The 18,268-nt window shown below is 33.9% G+C and overlaps 3 protein-coding genes across 4 annotated transcripts in view; all 3 read right to left on the reverse strand.

Moving 5' to 3' along the window:
• LOC144847994 (SH3 domain-binding glutamic acid-rich-like protein 3) overlaps positions 1-1,292 on the reverse strand; it is a 25,501-nt gene extending 24,209 nt beyond the window's left edge. For both annotated transcript variants that reach the window (XM_078704644.1, XM_078704643.1), the window contains exons 1-2: positions 1,152-1,292; positions 424-591 (exon numbers count right to left, since the gene is read on the reverse strand). In XM_078704644.1, the coding sequence (XP_078560770.1) occupies positions 424-591; positions 1,152-1,196 (213 nt within the window). In that variant the 5' untranslated portion in view covers positions 1,197-1,292. The remainder of the gene's footprint in view (positions 1-423; positions 592-1,151) is intronic.
• Positions 1,148-8,430, reverse strand: LOC144847975 (eukaryotic translation initiation factor 2 subunit 3-like). Its single transcript, XM_078704611.1, has 12 exons — positions 8,370-8,430; positions 7,825-7,888; positions 7,399-7,526; positions 6,769-6,890; positions 6,348-6,442; positions 5,763-5,921; positions 5,493-5,627; positions 5,088-5,182; positions 4,511-4,655; positions 4,002-4,171; positions 2,623-2,795; positions 1,148-2,194 (listed from the first exon to the last, which is right to left on the reverse strand). The coding sequence occupies exons 1-12, from the start codon at positions 8,424-8,426 to the stop codon at positions 2,131-2,133; spliced, it is 1,407 nt and encodes a 468-aa protein (XP_078560737.1). The 5' UTR covers positions 8,427-8,430; the 3' UTR covers positions 1,148-2,130.
• An 846-nt stretch (positions 8,431-9,276) lies between these two features.
• LOC144847962 (organic cation transporter protein-like) lies at positions 9,277-17,900 on the reverse strand. Its single transcript, XM_078704588.1, has 10 exons — positions 17,449-17,900; positions 13,160-13,263; positions 12,776-12,930; positions 12,499-12,667; positions 11,361-11,499; positions 10,927-11,030; positions 10,341-10,549; positions 9,982-10,090; positions 9,569-9,778; positions 9,277-9,454 (listed from the first exon to the last, which is right to left on the reverse strand). The coding sequence occupies exons 1-10, from the start codon at positions 17,842-17,844 to the stop codon at positions 9,388-9,390; spliced, it is 1,662 nt and encodes a 553-aa protein (XP_078560714.1). The 5' UTR covers positions 17,845-17,900; the 3' UTR covers positions 9,277-9,387.
• Between the last annotated feature and the right edge of the window lie 368 nt (positions 17,901-18,268).

Raw genomic sequence — 18,268 nt, forward strand, 5'->3', positions numbered from 1 at the left:
CTTGGTTCTAACAAGATTTAGTTTAAAGTTAGCTCCTAGATATTTTATTAATGATTTAATTTCTGAAGAAGATTGCATTTCTATGTGCCAGGCAAATAATGTTTATGTAGATTTAAAAACACCTTTTAATGTGTACTTGTTAAGTTTTTGCCTTTTTAATTTTATTGTTACTTGCATTGAGGCTTTAATAATGTGCTATAAATTAAGTCTGTAATTACAGAACTTAGTCAATAAATGTACGTGTGCATTTAAAAGGTTTCAGCGTGTGGCGCACTTTTATGTTGTTACACAGCTGGCGTAATAACTCCCTACAGATACTGGTCGTCAACAGTATAAAATACTGTAGGTAAATTGACCTAATGTTCTGGGATTTATGGTAATCTAATTTGCAGTAAGTCAAAGGTCATAATAAACTTTACTTACTCCACAATACTGGTCTCCATTGGATAGCTGAGGAGGCATAGCCTTGGGATCACCAGCTACCAATCGCATTTTCTCTTTATTTTCTACATCAACGGAAATATCAATTTTCTCGTATGGAATTTTCTTACCATCTAAAACCATTTCTATCTTTTGTTGATGTTTTTTTATCTGAAAAAAAATTAGTATAAAATTTTTTGCTGGGCCTAGTACAGTACGTAGTAGTATAGTATTAGTAAAATCATGGAGATATCCTCTACTTGGTACTTGGTTTGTTTCCTCCTGAATCTTCCACGAGGGAAATTAACTAGGTCGTGGTGCTGTTTAATTGGTTTGGACAACCAATATCCTCTATCACTATGATGGATAGTATAACACAGTAGTACTTGTTGTATGGGTAGTACTGTATTATGTACTTTATGCATAAATACTGTACGATCTGTAGGGTAGACAAAGTGGGCGGCAAAGTCACCACCAACTGTGTGCTTTAATTTTTAAAGCTACCTACACACAGTGTATAATATAATTATATGATGGGCGTTGGGTTACTTCCGGGTTTGCTTTCGCCAAAATCGAGCCTGCTAGCCTAAAGCAAATTAACATTTTCTATTTCAGTTTTGCATATATGTAAACTCTTAGATTATATTTACAAACGAACAGCAAAAAGAAGTATCCATATCTAAGAAAAACTGCGCATTAGCATATCTACAGTATATTCTAGGCCTACTTACTTCAAGGTTACTTGAAACACTGGTATAATAATACATTACGCCCATTGTGATGAAAAATAAAATACGAATTGATTTCTACAATATATAAATGCCTAAACAAGCAAGAAAAATTGTTATTTATGCAGTTGATGTGCAAGATTTTTGTTGATTATGCCGGCTTGATGGAGAAGGGCGTCGTCACTGTTGTGCAGCAAGAATCCCGTTTTGTTTTGGTAGGTGCAGTCGAGCGTTCCTATATAGTGCGCCCTCAAACGTTTAATATTACTACCCTGGATAAAAACCCTGGATATCTTTAAAGATGTATTGTCCCCAAAAAGATGAAATAATAATAAAGTTAATCACTTCTGTAGAAAAAAACCGAAACAAATAATGTTTTCACTAATAAAATAACAAAACAAATGGTTAAATTCAACCAAATATCCATTGGCTGCCAGCCAATTTGACTATTTTTTGCTTTAAATTACAGTTTTTCAGGTAAATACATTTTTTTTAATCTAATTTTTCGTAAACGTGGATAACTATTATGTGACATTAAAATGGCATATTCAACAGAAACATTTTTGATAATTATTACCAGGGGGACATCTTTAAACTTAACGAATTGTGTTTACCATTATGTAAAACTAAAAGATAAGATAAAATATTGCTTATTTTTTATATGCGATATTTTATGTTAAATTTATTTTATATAATACTTAAGAGTCTAGATTAGGCTATTTTTTAATAAAACACATTTATAATATCGATAGTATATGTTTTTAAAGCATTTATCCTGTTTAGCCTTTTTTGTATCATTTGATCACTCAACTGGTAATACAGTGTAAGCACATATGATACTGTAATAACCTTTTTGCCTAGATACAGAATGATGCATGATACAGAATCGGATGTTTAATAAACACAGTCCGAGGTCAATGTATATAATAATCACACAGTATTCATGCATATTAATATATGCAAATTAAAATAATAATCTGTTTCAGTTGTCAACTGTTGTTGGATTGATTGTAACTCCTCTGCGTATTTGTCCCCATCCAATCAACCTGCAACATACAAATAATAAAAATATCATTTGTTTTTGTGTTTAAAATTAACCCAAAGTAAATAAATTAATTGAATAATCATTGTGTATGGTTAAAGATGTATTTTCCCCTGAAAAAATATTTTGTTGTTGTTGAATATGCCATTTTAATGTCACATAATAGTTATCCACTTTGAACAAAAAATTGAATCGGAAAAAAAATAATTTACTTGAAAAAACTGTAATTTAAAAAAGAAATTAGTCAAATTGGCTGCCAGCCAATGGGTTTTTGGTTGCATTTGACCATTATTTTGTTATTTGATATGAGAAAACATGATATGAGGAGGTATAAACTTAATAAAACTACAAAATAACCTATTAATCTTCATTTTTCATGTTTTTGGGGGACAATACATCTTTAAAGTATTAATTGGTGTTCATGTTTCTTACCTCCAGTGCTTTTCAACTCTTCTACTAAGGGCTATCTTTTCACCAATTTCTGTACACACAGGGTTTGTTAATACAATTTTAGCCAAATCGGCCCTTACAGCCAATACACGCCCACCTGTTGATAACGATCCAATATTTACCATCAATACCTCGTTCTTGGAAAGTTTTTGCACCTTAAAGAAATCAAAAATTAGTTAGGACAATTTTATCAAAAATAAAAATTACAATACAAGAACACACAAATAATATAATTATTACAAAAGGAACTGTTTTTTAAAACTTACTTTTAAGTATAGTTGTACTTATAAAATAACTTGCAATAACCATAAAATGTATGTTTTAAAGCATACTTTTACTGCATTGATTTTATGTACATGTATAGATATAGTGCCTTTTTAACTACTATTGAATTTTATTGTTTTATATTTTTACAAAAATGTATGTATGTATAATATAATATAAGGGTGACAGCCACCTTTGCGGCAAATCTTGCAAAACTTGTTAATTGGTTGATTCTACTGAAAAATTTAAGAGTAACCCAACTGGCCGCATTTTTCGGATAAGACAATCAATTAATTGTCTAACCAAAAACATCATTTATCTCATATACTGTAATATTTGTGGCAAACAGTACGTCGGAGAAACAAAAAACACTCTCCGTATGAGAATGACACAACACAGATCAGCTATCAAAACATTAAAGCTTGATCAACCTGTAGCCGAACATTTTAATTCAGCTGGTCACTCGATTGCAAATTTCAGAGTTATTGCAATAGACGACGATGTCAAATGGAGCGACAAAACTCGCAAAGACAAAGAAAACCACTGGGAATTACAACTTAAAACCACAAAACCTTTTGGACTTAACATTAGGAACATACTCCCAGATCGGTAAAATTATTCCATTGACTACCAAAATTTAAGTTTCAATATTAACCACCATTTAAGCTGTTTTTTAGTTTCATTCCAAAATTGTTTCTCTACCAAGCTACCTTCTTTGTTTTCTACTCTTATTCAGACTCCACCCTGCTTCCTTTTGTTGTATTTCTTTTATTCCTGTCCACCCAGGCAGCACTTGCCAGCTCTTATACTATGACGTTATCCAAATTCCTTCACTTGCACTGATGAAGGGCTAGTGTTGCCCGAAAGCTCTGCTAACTTTTCTGGCTGTTTTACTTATCGTTTTGATTTAGCTTTTCGCTTTTTTTTTTCATCCATTGAGATCCAGCGACTGATACCCACAGCATTGTCATTTTTTCAGTAATTTGCCTTTGGATTTATTATATATAATATATATACCATATATATATTTGTATAAGGTACCGTATAACAGAATAAATAAATGTGGGTGACCCCCACGAAAGAGAAAAAAAACTTACTTTTGCTCCCTTTTTATCGCCTTCAACTCGCACTCCTAACAACCTCCTTAGAAGAAAGTATGAGATTTCCAGTTCAGTATAAATATCTGGGAGAGCGCCAACTGCCCCAAGGACTTGACCGACAAGACGATCAGCTCGGCACAGGGTGGGGTCAATCTTTGTACCAACACCTATTTGAAAACAAGTTAAGACAAAATTAAGTAGAACTTTTAAAATTAAATTCAAATGGTAATTTTTTCAGAAACCTTAGATTGGGAACTTACCCCTACTGCATGGACAATTAATATTGGACTACAATGTTGAGAAATACTACCATTCAGAAAATACCATACAAAAGATGAGATTGAAACAACATTACTTTAAATACCAGTTGTACTGTACATAACTGTCCATTTCTTTGAACTTTCTACACATTCACTGTCACAAATAAAGTTTATGAATTTGATTAGCCATACTACCAACAATGCCAAGAACTGAATAGCACCCTCTGTATATCCGAAATTACCTACCAATTAACCCTCCAGGTACGGCATACTGCAGGTCATTTTTCTCCGCAAACAGGGAAACAATCCGGGAGAAAATCGGTTTACATTGCAATTTTCCTTCTACATCTTTCGACACGATTCCTGGCCTCACCTCAATTTCTTGCCCTACCTAAGTAAAATAAGTTCACTTGCATCATTTTCAAGTTGTATCTGATGCGAGGATTTTTTTTTAAAGTCAAACCGCTAATGATAAATTGAGGCAAACTACTAAACAGGAGCAAAAGATTTCTTTTATGTACAATATCTTATTTGCATGTTTCAAAGTAATAATATCGAACATTATAATAAAGCACTTTTTACCGGAGTCTCACAGCACAACATGAAAAGAATAACTATTGAAATAGGTGAGTTTTCTGGAGAGATTTGAATTGAAAAGGGGATGGAGTGTAACGGATGGAACGAGGAAGTTGGTTCAAGATCTCTGGTGCCTGAGCAAAGAAGCCCTTAGGCATGGATTTTAGGTTGGTTCTTGTTTTAATGGACCAACAGCAATAAGGACAGTGATTCATTCACAGATGGTAGAAACAAGTTTGTTGTTTACCTTTAGGACACCTTGCAGAATACTGCCACCCGCAACACCTCCTTGCAAATCCTGAACCTCACATCCAGGTTTATTTACATCAAATGAGCGAATAACTAAATAAGAAGAAAAACATGTTTTGTTAGTCAAATTAAAATCTCTTAAACATTAAAATAATATGGAAAATGAGGGGCTAGGACATTGTAAATGGGTACCCGGTTAAATCAAGACACAACTTTGCGCTGATTATTAGCTGCATTATGGGAGTATTTTTCCATACATGTTTGATTTTTAAAAAATGGCCGGGGTAATAATGTGAAGCGCTTAGAAGCATTGTGCAATAAGCGCTATATAAAAATGAATATTACTATTATTATTTAAAAATATTACAATACAATACTTAAAATTTACTTGAAACATACTTACCAATGAGCCTTGGTTTTGACGAGAAATCTCGTAATGGTACTGGAATCTTTTTTGTGATATATTCGCAAATTACTTCAATGTTGTATTTAAGCTGTGCCGAAATAGGTATAACTGGAGCACCCTCAGCAACTGTACCTGAAATCAAAAGGGACATCAAAGAAAATGTAAAAGAAGTTTTGATATTGAGACAAATTGTGTTTTATCCTTTACGATATAAAATGAAATTATTCCAAGAAATGTTTATTTTACAAATGAAATATAGGAACATACCTTGTACAAATTTTAATATCTGATCATACTGCTCTGTGGCTTGACTTTCTTTTACTAAATCAATTTTATTTTGTAAAATGAGTACGTGTTTAAGTTTCATAATCTCAATTGCGGCAAGATGTTCAGATGTTTGAGGTTGAGGACAGGGTTCATTTCCAGCTACAGAAAAATTTAGGAAAATCGATAAATTAATGAAAAATATTAAAAACAAAATGAACTTAATGGAAAGAAAAAACTGCTTATTTCAGGGACTCGCAGACAAACTTCCAATCTGGTCTCTAGATGGAAGCAGACATTTTATCAGGAAGTCATGACATCATAGGTCATGACATCATAAGTTATGACATATATCATGACATCATAGGTCATGTCATCATAAGTTATGACATATATCATGACATCATAGGTCATGACATCTTAAGTCATGTCATCATAAGTCATGACAGCATAGGTCATTATATGTCATTACATCATATGTCCTAGCAAATCAAAAGCTCTCTATTATTTAATAATAACCAAATGACTGAAATAAATAAATTACTTAAAATCAGAATTTCTGGGAAAAAAATAGGATGAGGAACTGACCAATTAATAGCAACGCAGCATCCATGACTGCTGCTCCGTTTAACATAGTAGCCATAAGGATGTCGTGACCAGGACAATCAACAAAAGATACGTGTCTGAAAGAAACACAATATATCAACAATAATTAGACACAGTGTGCCAATAGCAGAAAATAAATATTTATGAAATGCTTTTTGTTGCTTTGTAGCTGTTGTTCTTCTTGTTACCTTTTCTTTGGATCATGCATGTGACAAGGAACTTTGTTTTCTTCTAATACAGGATACCGAAAATGGTCTTAATCATATCATATGTATTGTTATTTTTCCAATGTTGAAATTAATAAATGACATTCTTGAAATGAAATGAATAATACACTCTATCAAAAACCTCAACTTGTTCATAGATGTCTTGATTAAACCTTTCATTTGAACAATGAATGTACCTTTGTAGCCTAAAGTTGCCTGAACAGCCCTGTCTCTCACAGGGGAAAACATCTTCTTTGTTGCTACCCTTAGAACAGTAGCAGCCAGGCCTAGGGCACGCTGGATTGTCACATTTGTATATCTGTAAAAAAAAAATGAACACAATGAATTAACAAATGAAAAATAAAGTGGTTCACAGTGCTTTTACAATGTTACAGTACACACAACTAAAATGATTACCAAAGAATGCATAGCATCTTAAAATAACTAGAAAACTTAAATCACACTATAAGTTGACCTCATTTTGAGAATAGGAAAGACGTCACCATAGTTCTGATTGGTCAGTTAAAACGCTTAACGTATTAGACATTTTTGCTAAATTCGTATACAAAAGTTAATACCCATTTGATTAATCAGGTGAATAGCTAAATGGTGTAGGCACACGGTTATGACTCCAAAGGTTCAATTCCCTGCTTAACAAATTGTTGCGTTTTTTTGTAAACTTGACCATCATCCACCTGTACCCATCATTTGGGATGTTGTTGTTCTAGGTTTTGAGGGCCTGATCTCCTCAATAAGCGATTTCTATGCTCGTGTAAAGACCAACCACAACGCAGATGACGTCTGTTCTTTAATGGCAAGTAGCTTACCTTAGCGTTTGCGTAGCCTAACTTAATAGTGATGTTTCTTACAAGTTCATTCTTAAAACGCACAGTCTGTACACCTGAGATTGCTTTTACAAGAGTTGATTTTCCGTGAGCTACATGACCAATGGTACCTAAAAGAAGTCAAGAAAGTAGATTGAAGGCATATATTTCAAGACTTTAAATATAATTGTGAAAACATTTTATTTTCCTCTGGTTTCGATAGTATATTGATAAATTACTGAATTAATAAACTACAATATCAATAAATAATTGGCTGTCTATTTGGCACCACACTGTGGAAAGAGTGTACAACTTGGTATTGATTCTATGATCTCTGTCACGTTAGTTCGTACAGACAATACAAACTCAATGGCCATATTTTTTAAATATTTATCTTTAAATAAAAAAATTAATTATGCTTTTTCTTACCAATGTTTATTGTTGCTTGGCGACTAATGACCTCTGGAGACAACGGATTTAATGCTTCTTCATCCTGTGAAGTTTAATGATTAAACAACAAAGTAATATTAGTTCAGAACATAGGCCTACATAGCAAGCAGGCTGAGCCTAGGCCTAGTCATGTATTCTATCTATCTCCCTAAAAACTATTTCCAAGTACATTATAATATTGATTAGTTACCAATTAATAATAAATATAAATAACGGAGTTGGTCTTTAAATGAGGCTCACTCTTTCGCTATCAATTATTGTCGACATGGTGACCATGGTTGGTAGTAACAATAAGCTAGTAGGCCTAGGCCGAAATAGGAAAGAACGGAAGGTTAAAATCGCCCATCCCCGCCGCGCATTGTAAAAAATGTCCTGGCTGGTCAGTCTGCTGGCTATCCTAAACGCCGAAACGGATTTTAACTAAGAAAAACACATATTTGTGAGCAATAACTAAGCAATAATGTTGCTTACATATATTGTTATCATGTAACCTTATTTTTAACGACTTAACTTAATAAACTTACGAGATTTTCTAAATCTTGTTTCGCCAGATGCTTGTTCAACGTGCTTTCAGCAGCCATTTTGAGTTTGTGGTGGATGACGAAACATGCAATTTTGACAGCGCCCTCTATAGTGTATTAATCGTTTGAACTTTTTTGGTAGCCTGTCTGTCTAGCCTCTCTAGCCTGTCTGTCCCTTTTTTAAAAAAAAAATTTGCTTTGTGACGTATAGCATGCAGGCTGGACCTCTGTTGTCTTTTGGAAGTTTATTTTCAGTTTTATTGGAGTTTCACACTGATTTACAGATTTTACTGAGTCTATACTAGTACCTTACGACAAACTTTATTGGTTTATGGATTTTGGACGAATACTTTCCGAGAAAATAGACTTTTCTTAGAGTTTTATTCTAAGCTGAAGATTGTAAATTGAGTGCATTTCTAGAAGTCATACGTAGGCTTTGGTATTGTTCTGGCAGGCTAAAACAATGGACAAGCTTTGTCTATTTGAATAGGCCAATTTACGCAGTGGTAACCGTTATAAGCTAACGCAACAGCTGTCATTTTGTGTATAAATTGTCTTTATTTGGCCTGAATCCGTTCACAACGTACCATCAGCAACTTTGTCAGTTTTTGTCTTTCCCTCTCATTGCTTTTTGTCATGTAGTTTCAACATCTTAATAGAGCTGAGAGGCCTCATAGCTTTATTTTTACAAGTGAAAATTATGTTTGTGAGTTTATTTGATCTATAGATTTAGACAATACATAAATGCAACTACGGTATGAGTTTTAATTAAATTAATTTTGCGTAATTAATTTTGCGTTCCCTCATTACGTTTTTCCATGTAGTTCCAAGTAGGCCTACATAGCTTATTTTTACAAGTGACAATTATGTTTTGAGGAAACAGAGTTACTTATTCATGATCTATAGATTTAGACAATACATAAATGCAACAACTACGGTATGAGTTTTAATTAATTTAATTTTGCATAATTTTATTTTACATTGTGTAAATGCTGCATTAATGTGTTACGTCATCCAGTGGTCAAGCTTTGGTTTCTTCTTGATCGACAGTCTCATAAGCCCTTCCGTTCTTCTCCAAGTTTTCCTTCCTATCAAAATATAATAATGATAAAAAGATAAAAATATTTTGCCAGACATTATAATCATCAAAATATACGTATACTACATTAAAATAACAGACAAAACGTTGATTATCAACGTACTTTCCAAAGTTTTCACCATCTTCTAGGGTTTCTGGGAGCTGTGTGTTCAATGTTTCCGGTAGAAGCAAGATTAGAAGACCGGCAGCCAATGACATCACACTAAAGATGACGTAAGGAAAAGGTTCCCATATCTTTCCAATGAATAAGATTTGTGGTGCCAAAATACCGGCAATACGAGCATTAACAGAACAGCATCCGATGCCAACGGCTCTAATTCAAAATATAATATTTTCAGTGAAAATATTACTTAAGAGGAATTTTGACCAGATCACGACATAAGTGACGTAACGAAAGGCGCACACTGATTTGACACAATTTGACAAACGATGGATTATCCAAAAATGTCACGTGTTATTAATTAATTAATTGCCTGATTAATTGTACTACACTACAGAAACTAAAATTGTACTTACCTGACGGGAGTAGGGAATTGTTCGGCCGAAAAAACGTAAATTAATGAAAATGAACAAACAATGCAGAACTTTCCAATCATTGCCACAGATACAAATGCGATACCTTTAGCTGCAAAACGAAATGGAGAGAAAATTATTCGACTATCACAGGAAAAACCGAATACTATCTAGCTTAGACCATGGATTATAGAATATATCCAAGTCTGTATTTATTGTCTTTTTTATGTTAGTCCACCAGTCGGCGTGTCCACATGTCCACATGTACTTACGTATGAAACGCCACATGTGCCAAAATACTTTGTTTATACTAGACTATATCTAGTTGTGTGTTTATGGTGAATTAAAGATGATTAACTTACACAAAAAAATTGTCGTGAAACACGCAATACCACCGGAGATCATGTAGAAACTGATCGACTTGCCTCGACCAAACCTATTGGCGGTAAAAAGGCAGACGGGTATAGCAGGAACACCAATGGCACCGCTTACGAACATGGCGATGTAGTCGTTAATTCCCATGGCGTTCGTTCCCAGAGACAATCCATAATAAACTAAACTGTTTACCATCCTGGCACATAGATAAAATTACTGTAAGTCATTGCATATGAAGTTTGAGCATGCGTACTGACCTCAACTACGAAACGCCCATACATCACTATTACATTATTATAATCTCAAAATAATTGTTAATTTGTACGTAATTTATAGCTCCATAATATTTGTACATATTAAATTCGTCACATCACTGGAGCTAGCTCCATGTCACACTATCCGAAATGTTATATATTCTTGCAATGATCACGTTAAAAATGCATAAATAGTGCAATACATCCTATTTTGTTTGTCTCTGATTTTTTAAACCAAAACTTTCCCACCTTCTAAAACCATATATGTTCATTTAATATAATCACTATTTTTCAGTTAATTAATATAAAAAATACAAACCAGTTGAAGAACAAATTCAAAGATTTCTTTCTCAAATTCGGCGTCCGAAAAAGATCAATAAATGTGTGTCGCTTGGTAATATTAATGGTGTTATCTTTTTTAACCTATATAATAATATGAATACATAATTAAAACATTTAGTTTGTATGACATTTACCTGCAATAGGTATGATATTATTGTGTGAAGTAAATGATAATCTAGGTGTGACTCTATGAGCAAAAATTGTAAGTAAAACATCTGTAAATTTACCAAAGGTGTTGTCTTTTGTTCTGGTTTGATTACAACAATTTAAATAATTTGGAACGTATTAATATTGTCAGGTTCCATGACCATTATTATAACAACAATGCAGCGGATAATAATTTATAAAATAAAATATATAATTAACATAACAGAATAAACTGGAAAACAGAATATATTAATTAATTCGTACCAGTTTTGCCAATTTAACTGGATCGTTGAATTCTGGTGGAAGATCTGTACCGTTTGTTTTTGCCATTTTCTTTAGAATGTCCGTTGCTTCTTTGTACCTCCGTTGACTCACCAACCATCTGGGTGATTCTGGTACAAATCTAAAAAAAATACAATTAATGCCTGTTCACACACGAGAGGACCATATTCCGTTACGGAAGCTTATAATGAAAGTGTGTAGTACGGAAGCTTAAGTTATACTAAGATACTTATCCTGGAAACACTAAAATAAGTTTGGAATTTGACCAATCACAACGCGATGGTTCATCATTCGTGATTGGTCAAATTACTTATGCACGTCATTGCATCGCGTCCTTATATTGTTGATATATGATAAATTACATTCATAAAATGTTCAATTCAAACTTACTATACCTCACACTATTCAACTATTGTAAAGTAGAGAACGAGATCATGGGTTGATAACAGACAATAAGATACTTTCTAGTCTGAGGTTACACAGGAGTATTTTTGTACTCTGTCATTTTAAAAGAAATGACAAAAGAAGAAGAGAAATACGGCGTGTAGGAATAGACGTGAATAGGCCTAGGTCTAAGTTGCTTCACGCTCTGTAACTAACGAGGTATGCGGCCATTTTATTCATACTATTAGAAATCTATTGAAAACTCGGTAAAAATAGATATATTGCCTTTGAAATTCTATAATCATAATTCTTCTAAACCCTAGAAGCACTGTAGTCGTCCATGCGTCTTTGTCAAATTATCATTATCATTATCGGTGAGTGGCCAAGCGGTTAAGACAGTGGAATCGTAGTACATTGCCATAGGGTTCAAGCCTCACCATTGGTTTGGTGGTAGAACGAGTTTTCTCGGAAAAGGACTATAAACCGTAGGTCCAGTGTACACATCTGGCTCATCTGCACTTTAAAGAACCTAGTACATCATTCGAGACGAGTAGAGGGTTACCTCGGTGTACTAGTATACACTCAGCCACTGTCACTCATCAAGAGGGCCCCTTGATTATCAGCAGTCGCTGTTTAGGGTCACCCTCTATAAATAAGGTGTAAAAAATGAAAATTAAAATCATTCAAAATTTAATACAAACACACAGCTTAACCGAGACATAGAATAATTCCTTACGGGTATGTTAAAAGATAAAGCACAACTGGAATGGAGGTAACAAATTGTAGGTGACGCCATGATCTTAAGTAGTAACCTAGGAGTGCGTACAACATGTTCCCAATCAGATAAAATAACTCTATCGTTACGCCTGTAAACGATCTGGTTTTAGGTCCCACTATTTCCGTACCTACACAAGAAAAAAAGAAAACATCTTTTCTAAATCTACATTATTGCAAATAATATAAAACTAAAAATAAATTAGAATAAAATTATCATAAATTGTAAATAAACTTACTTATGACAAAGGCCATAATGTAGGAGCCCATACAAGAAGCACCGACGCAAAATCGCATTAAGCAGAAGAACCAGAAGTTTGGAGAAAACGACGCAATCGATCCAGTTATAGTGACAACGGTCACACAGGTATACAAAACTTTCTTTCTTCCGACACTGAAATTATATATGTGGTTATTATTAGATTTAAAGTTCTGATTGTTTAACCAGTACCAAGCATTTATAATATTATAATAAACACATTAAAACCTCAATATTTATTTAAGTAAAATACAAAGCTTTTAAATGAGCTGATTAAATACAGAGGACACAAGCTCCGTCGTACAACCGTTGTGAACGAGGATTGGGCCTGTAAAATTGTGGTAAATAGTATGGTAAAACTTACTGATCAGCAATTGAGCCAGCTACGAGCGAGCCTACCAGAACTCCAGAAAACAATACTGATGATGATAATGCTGACTTGGCTGCATCGTCACAAACCAGATTCCACTAAAAAAAAAACAGACAAGTTCACTTCACTATGCTATATTTCGACCGTAGATATACCATTTATGACCCAAATTGTTATTTGTTGTAAACTGAGATAGTTTGTCATAAACAGGGCCGTAGCCAGGATCTGTCAAGGGGGGGGGGGGGGGGGATAATATCTAATATATTATCTTAGATTATAAGATAATTATTATTATTATCTTATATATATATAATGATAATATCATATATTATGATATTAGCCTAATTGTTAAAACGACCTTCACAACCAAAATATTTCTTTGTAATAAAATTTATTTTAAATGGAACGCTACAAAAATAATCCTCTGCTTCATCAGAGCATGCATACCTGATAACCAGACAAGAACGTATCTTTATTACGTTTTACTATCAATCTATTTTCATGTCACGCAATCCATTTTCAACAATATAGTAGTATAATAATAACATTTTGATTGAATAGTGAGGGATTAGTTACAGTTTGACTTTGAATAAACCATTGGTAATTTACTGAAAATCCAAAATGAACTTGTGTTATAATACAAAAAAATTTATTCAATCAAAGAAACGCTCTACTACACATGATAAATAGATGTCGGTCGATAAACTTCTGACGACGACTAAAACAACGACAATCAGCTAAATGTTAGTAATTTTATTTCATCTCTGGCTTGTTACATTCCCTCGCAATGAACGACAGTACAGATCTTCCCTATCTAGGCTCGTGTATGTAGCATACTACGTTATTCACAAATTACCCACGCATAGCAGTGTTACTAGAGCCATCACATATTACCTCTAATGGATCAATCATTCACACATGAATTCAAAAATTCATCGACAAACGAAATATAGCCTATATTCATTCCTTTTAAATATTAGGCATATTGCCAAGGCTAATAATCGATTTGTCCATAATTATTGCGTTTTGCCGGGGGTTTTCCATAATCTAAGGCCAATTTTTAGGCCAAATCATAATTGTGCGTATAGTTTTGTATTTCCGATGCGTGTAGTACCCTATTTATCTTCATATCCGTACGTTCGTAAATAGGCCTAATTTCCGTAGTAATTTATAGACGTTTGAACCGTGTTATACCGGTAACAGAGCAAAGTTTGCTTCTTTCATTCTTCTTCTTTTCATTATTTTCTTTGTTTTATTTGGAGTGTGGTTTAAAACAACACTTTTGTAAAGTTTATAGTGGATAAATAAATATGAATTTTTGGAAATTGTGGTTTTAACATCTGACTTTATTTAGCATTTTTAAATGAATTAAAATTCCAAATTATACAATTTAACCTTTTGCTCAATATATTTATAGCAACAGCTTCATATTTTTTGTACAACTTTTTAAAATTATTAATTGATAATTAATGTACATTAATTGAGTACAGTTATTAGAATGTATTACCGTACCATAAGTACCTTCATCGGTGACTTCCCCGTGACGTTCGCATTGAACGAAAAAAAAATTATCATAAATTTACGTGCGAGAGTACTATTTGCGGCCATCTAGGGGTGTCATTTAACAATTTGCTTGCTCAAATAATCAGTGTCTACATCCCTGGAGTCTTTGGGCAACCCTCTTAAAATAGTCCTGCGACCGCTCCTGATAGCTCTATCTATATTTATTTACAGCAATTTGTTGAGGAAACTAAATATATCAATGTAAATAGGTGGTATTGATACAGTTGAGTAGGCCTACGTATCGGCTGGTGATCTAGAAAAAAATAATCGAATGCTATAGGCCTAATGTAAACTACAGTACATAATACCATAGATATTATAGTGTAATATATTAAATTCACTATAATCCTCTATGATGATGATACACTATACTTCATAGCCATACATAAATATTGTAGGTAACCGCAGCGTTCCATTTTTTGATGTACGCCGGAAGGCTATATACTTTATGCATGCTGACTGCCAGTGATCGAAACAATAGGTACGCGGTTGTCTAGCGGTGTTCTTTGTACGATTCGTTTCGTTTCGTTTCGTTTCGTTTATTCAACAATTTTCTACACAAGATATAAACATAGTAAAAAGCATGTATAGAAGGAAGCCTAGATAAGTTTTTTGTTACAAACAAATAAACTCGCGTCAATATCATGTTACATCCTGGGACCAAAAATTCGTATTATTTTTCAGGTGAAAATCGGCAACCAATTCATTTGTTTAACAATATAAGGTATGAGTTATTCACGAACGAGTTTACGAATTTTTCAATTTACAAACAACCTTTTGTATTGTGGGGCACGTATTTGGAGGATTTTCAGAGATGAGGGTGTTGTGAGGTATTGGGGATGTCGGGGATCGGGGTTTGCAGTCGGTTAAGGGGGGGGGGGGGGGGGGGTCGCTGTAAAGGGGGGTTCGCCTGAACCATAAAAACCCTCCTGGCTACGGGCCTGATAAAATGGTTGGAAGTAGATTTAACAGTTAACTTTATATATAGAGGAACATCCATCTTGTAAAGGTTGCAATGAATGTTTTTCCTGATTCGATATTTCTATGTTGGTCTCCAACCTGTTTGGTTTTTGGTCTGGTAAAGCAGGGTCGTAGCCAGCATGAGGCAGACGAGGTGCTCGCCTCGTCTAATTTTCACTATAAACCACCCCTATCCCCACCCCCGTCATATTTTATATTAATAATTCCAACAAGCGTCTTTGCCTCGTATCTTGTACTGGGTAAAGACTGTTGCCTAAAACATGTGCAAACAACCTCACGAAGTAGCATAGGTCTACAGGTCGTCATACAGGAAATTATTTAGCTGCTTCATCGATCTCTTGGCAGCATTTAGTGAGTGAGTGGCCGAGCGGTTAAGACAGTGGAACCGTAATTACGTAGCCATAACATCGGCAGGGGTTCGAGGCTCACTCACTCCATGGTTCTGGTGGTAGAACGAGTCTTCTCGGATAAGGACTATAAACCGTAGGTCCAGTGTACACATCTAGCTCGTGTGCACTTTAAAGAACCTAGTACATCTTTCGAGACGAGTAGGGGGTTACCCCGGTGTATTAGTACATCACAGCCACTGATTACCAACTGGGCCCTCTGGGAGACCAGTCTTTGACTGAAGAGGTTACCCAGTATAAATATATATTTCAATCAATTCTATGTGAATCGTAACTTTCTATTAAAAGCATTAGAAAGAGACTGCACAATATTCACAATACTACAAAAATTGAGGTCCTGCAGTCACTCTACTCTATATAGTATCTGTTTCATTATGACAGAAAAAGGTCAAAAACAACAATTTGCTACCAATTACCAACTACAAATTTATGGCACCTACCCTCCATTAACCTAAACCAAGATGAGTTACAAAACAAGAAAGTAGGGCCTATATAACATATTCAACGTTGGAAATCACAAGCTGCAAATTAGAATATTCAGCATGCAAAGGAAACATATTGAACTTCTCACAAACAAATCTATCCACTTACAAACAAGAGTCAAATTTATGAATGCCCTAGTATAGTAAGAACATTTTTCATTAGATTAAATATAAATATGTATATTTTCAGTTTTTAGAGCCTAATTTTAAATCTCTTCCACACATAGTTGCCGAGATACGGAAATGTTGCATAAATAAACAGTAAAAGGTCAATAACCTTTACTTCCAACCAACTTTTGTGACATGTGAATTTTTTCATTACAATAAATGTAATAAGTGTACATTCCGAACAATTTGAGCCATAATTTGTATCTCCACGGTCAGTCGTTACCGAGATACAGCATATCAAGGTCAAAGGTCAAGCATTTCTGGTCATTTTTTGTAAAAATGTTCCATTGGTGCAAATATAAAAGTGTATGTTACCAAAAATGTTAGTACCAGAAATATGTAAATAGACGAAGTAGTTAATGAGATATAGACATTTATTTATTTTGGCGGCCATCTTGACTAAAACAAAATTCTGGTGGTCGAAATTCTTGCGATTTTTTCTGTTATTTAGTACACCCAATACTAGCAAAATCCGTTGAAAAACCTTTTGTTGCAATTTTTTGAGGTTGACCCCTTTTTTGAGTTCGTTGACTAGTTTTTGTATATAATATTAATTAATAATTAATTATTATTAATTATTATGTTTCTTACTACTGTCTCGTCAGTTTCAAATTTATTTCCATCTTAGTACATGGACAATAAAAGAGTTATCATAATCATTGGATAGATAAATAAAACTTACGTCTTGTATTATGGTTGCATGATACTGTGACCTATCGTAAACCCATCCGTCGGAACATTCTCCGATGGACCAAGTCTCATTGGTTGTCAACACATCAGCCTCTTCTTCAAATTCGTATCGTCTGCAATGCCGTTCATCAATAAATGTATCTGGATTGTCAGTAGTCTTGAAAGACGCGATTGTATCAATACAATCCTCCGTTGATAAAGCATACTTACTACAATTAAACGAATCTATAGCGGGATTCTTACACCAATGATCCGTTTCAGCTGCAAGAAGCACATGCGCGAGGAAATGAACTCCTACAGGAATTCCTATCGTTATAAGTAACGCATAAACTCGTTTTTGATAGAGTCCAAAATCGCCAACAGATTTAAAAACATCATCGAACGCCATCGATATCGTCTGCTCAGCTTCAACAGTTTCGTTCTCGCGCTATTGATAAAGTATAATGAACGTGGCAACTGGCAATAATTGTATAGAACAAAATAGTAGGCACATCGAGTAGGGGCGCCCTTTACTTTGTAAATCTATTCCATTTATTGCGCCTACCATTCTTTTTATGGATAGTTTATGTTATACTCACATCTACTCTCTACTCTCTAATTAGGCTATTCATTTACTTGACTTCACCCAGAATTCAATCTTATTTACTTCTTAAAACAGTTTAACTTGTTTAAACCCATATTGAATAATTATTTATTTACTTGACTTCACACAGAATTTAATCTTATTTACTTCTTAAAACAGTTTAATTTGTTTAAACCCATATTTATTATTTTAACGCAATATTTGTAATACTTAGATTTTAGTTTAGATT

The sequence above is a fragment of the Antedon bifida genome, chromosome 7 (assembly GCF_963402885.1).
Source record: "Antedon bifida chromosome 7, ecAntBifi1.1, whole genome shotgun sequence".
Taxonomy (NCBI): Eukaryota; Metazoa; Echinodermata; class Crinoidea; order Comatulida; family Antedonidae; genus Antedon; species Antedon bifida.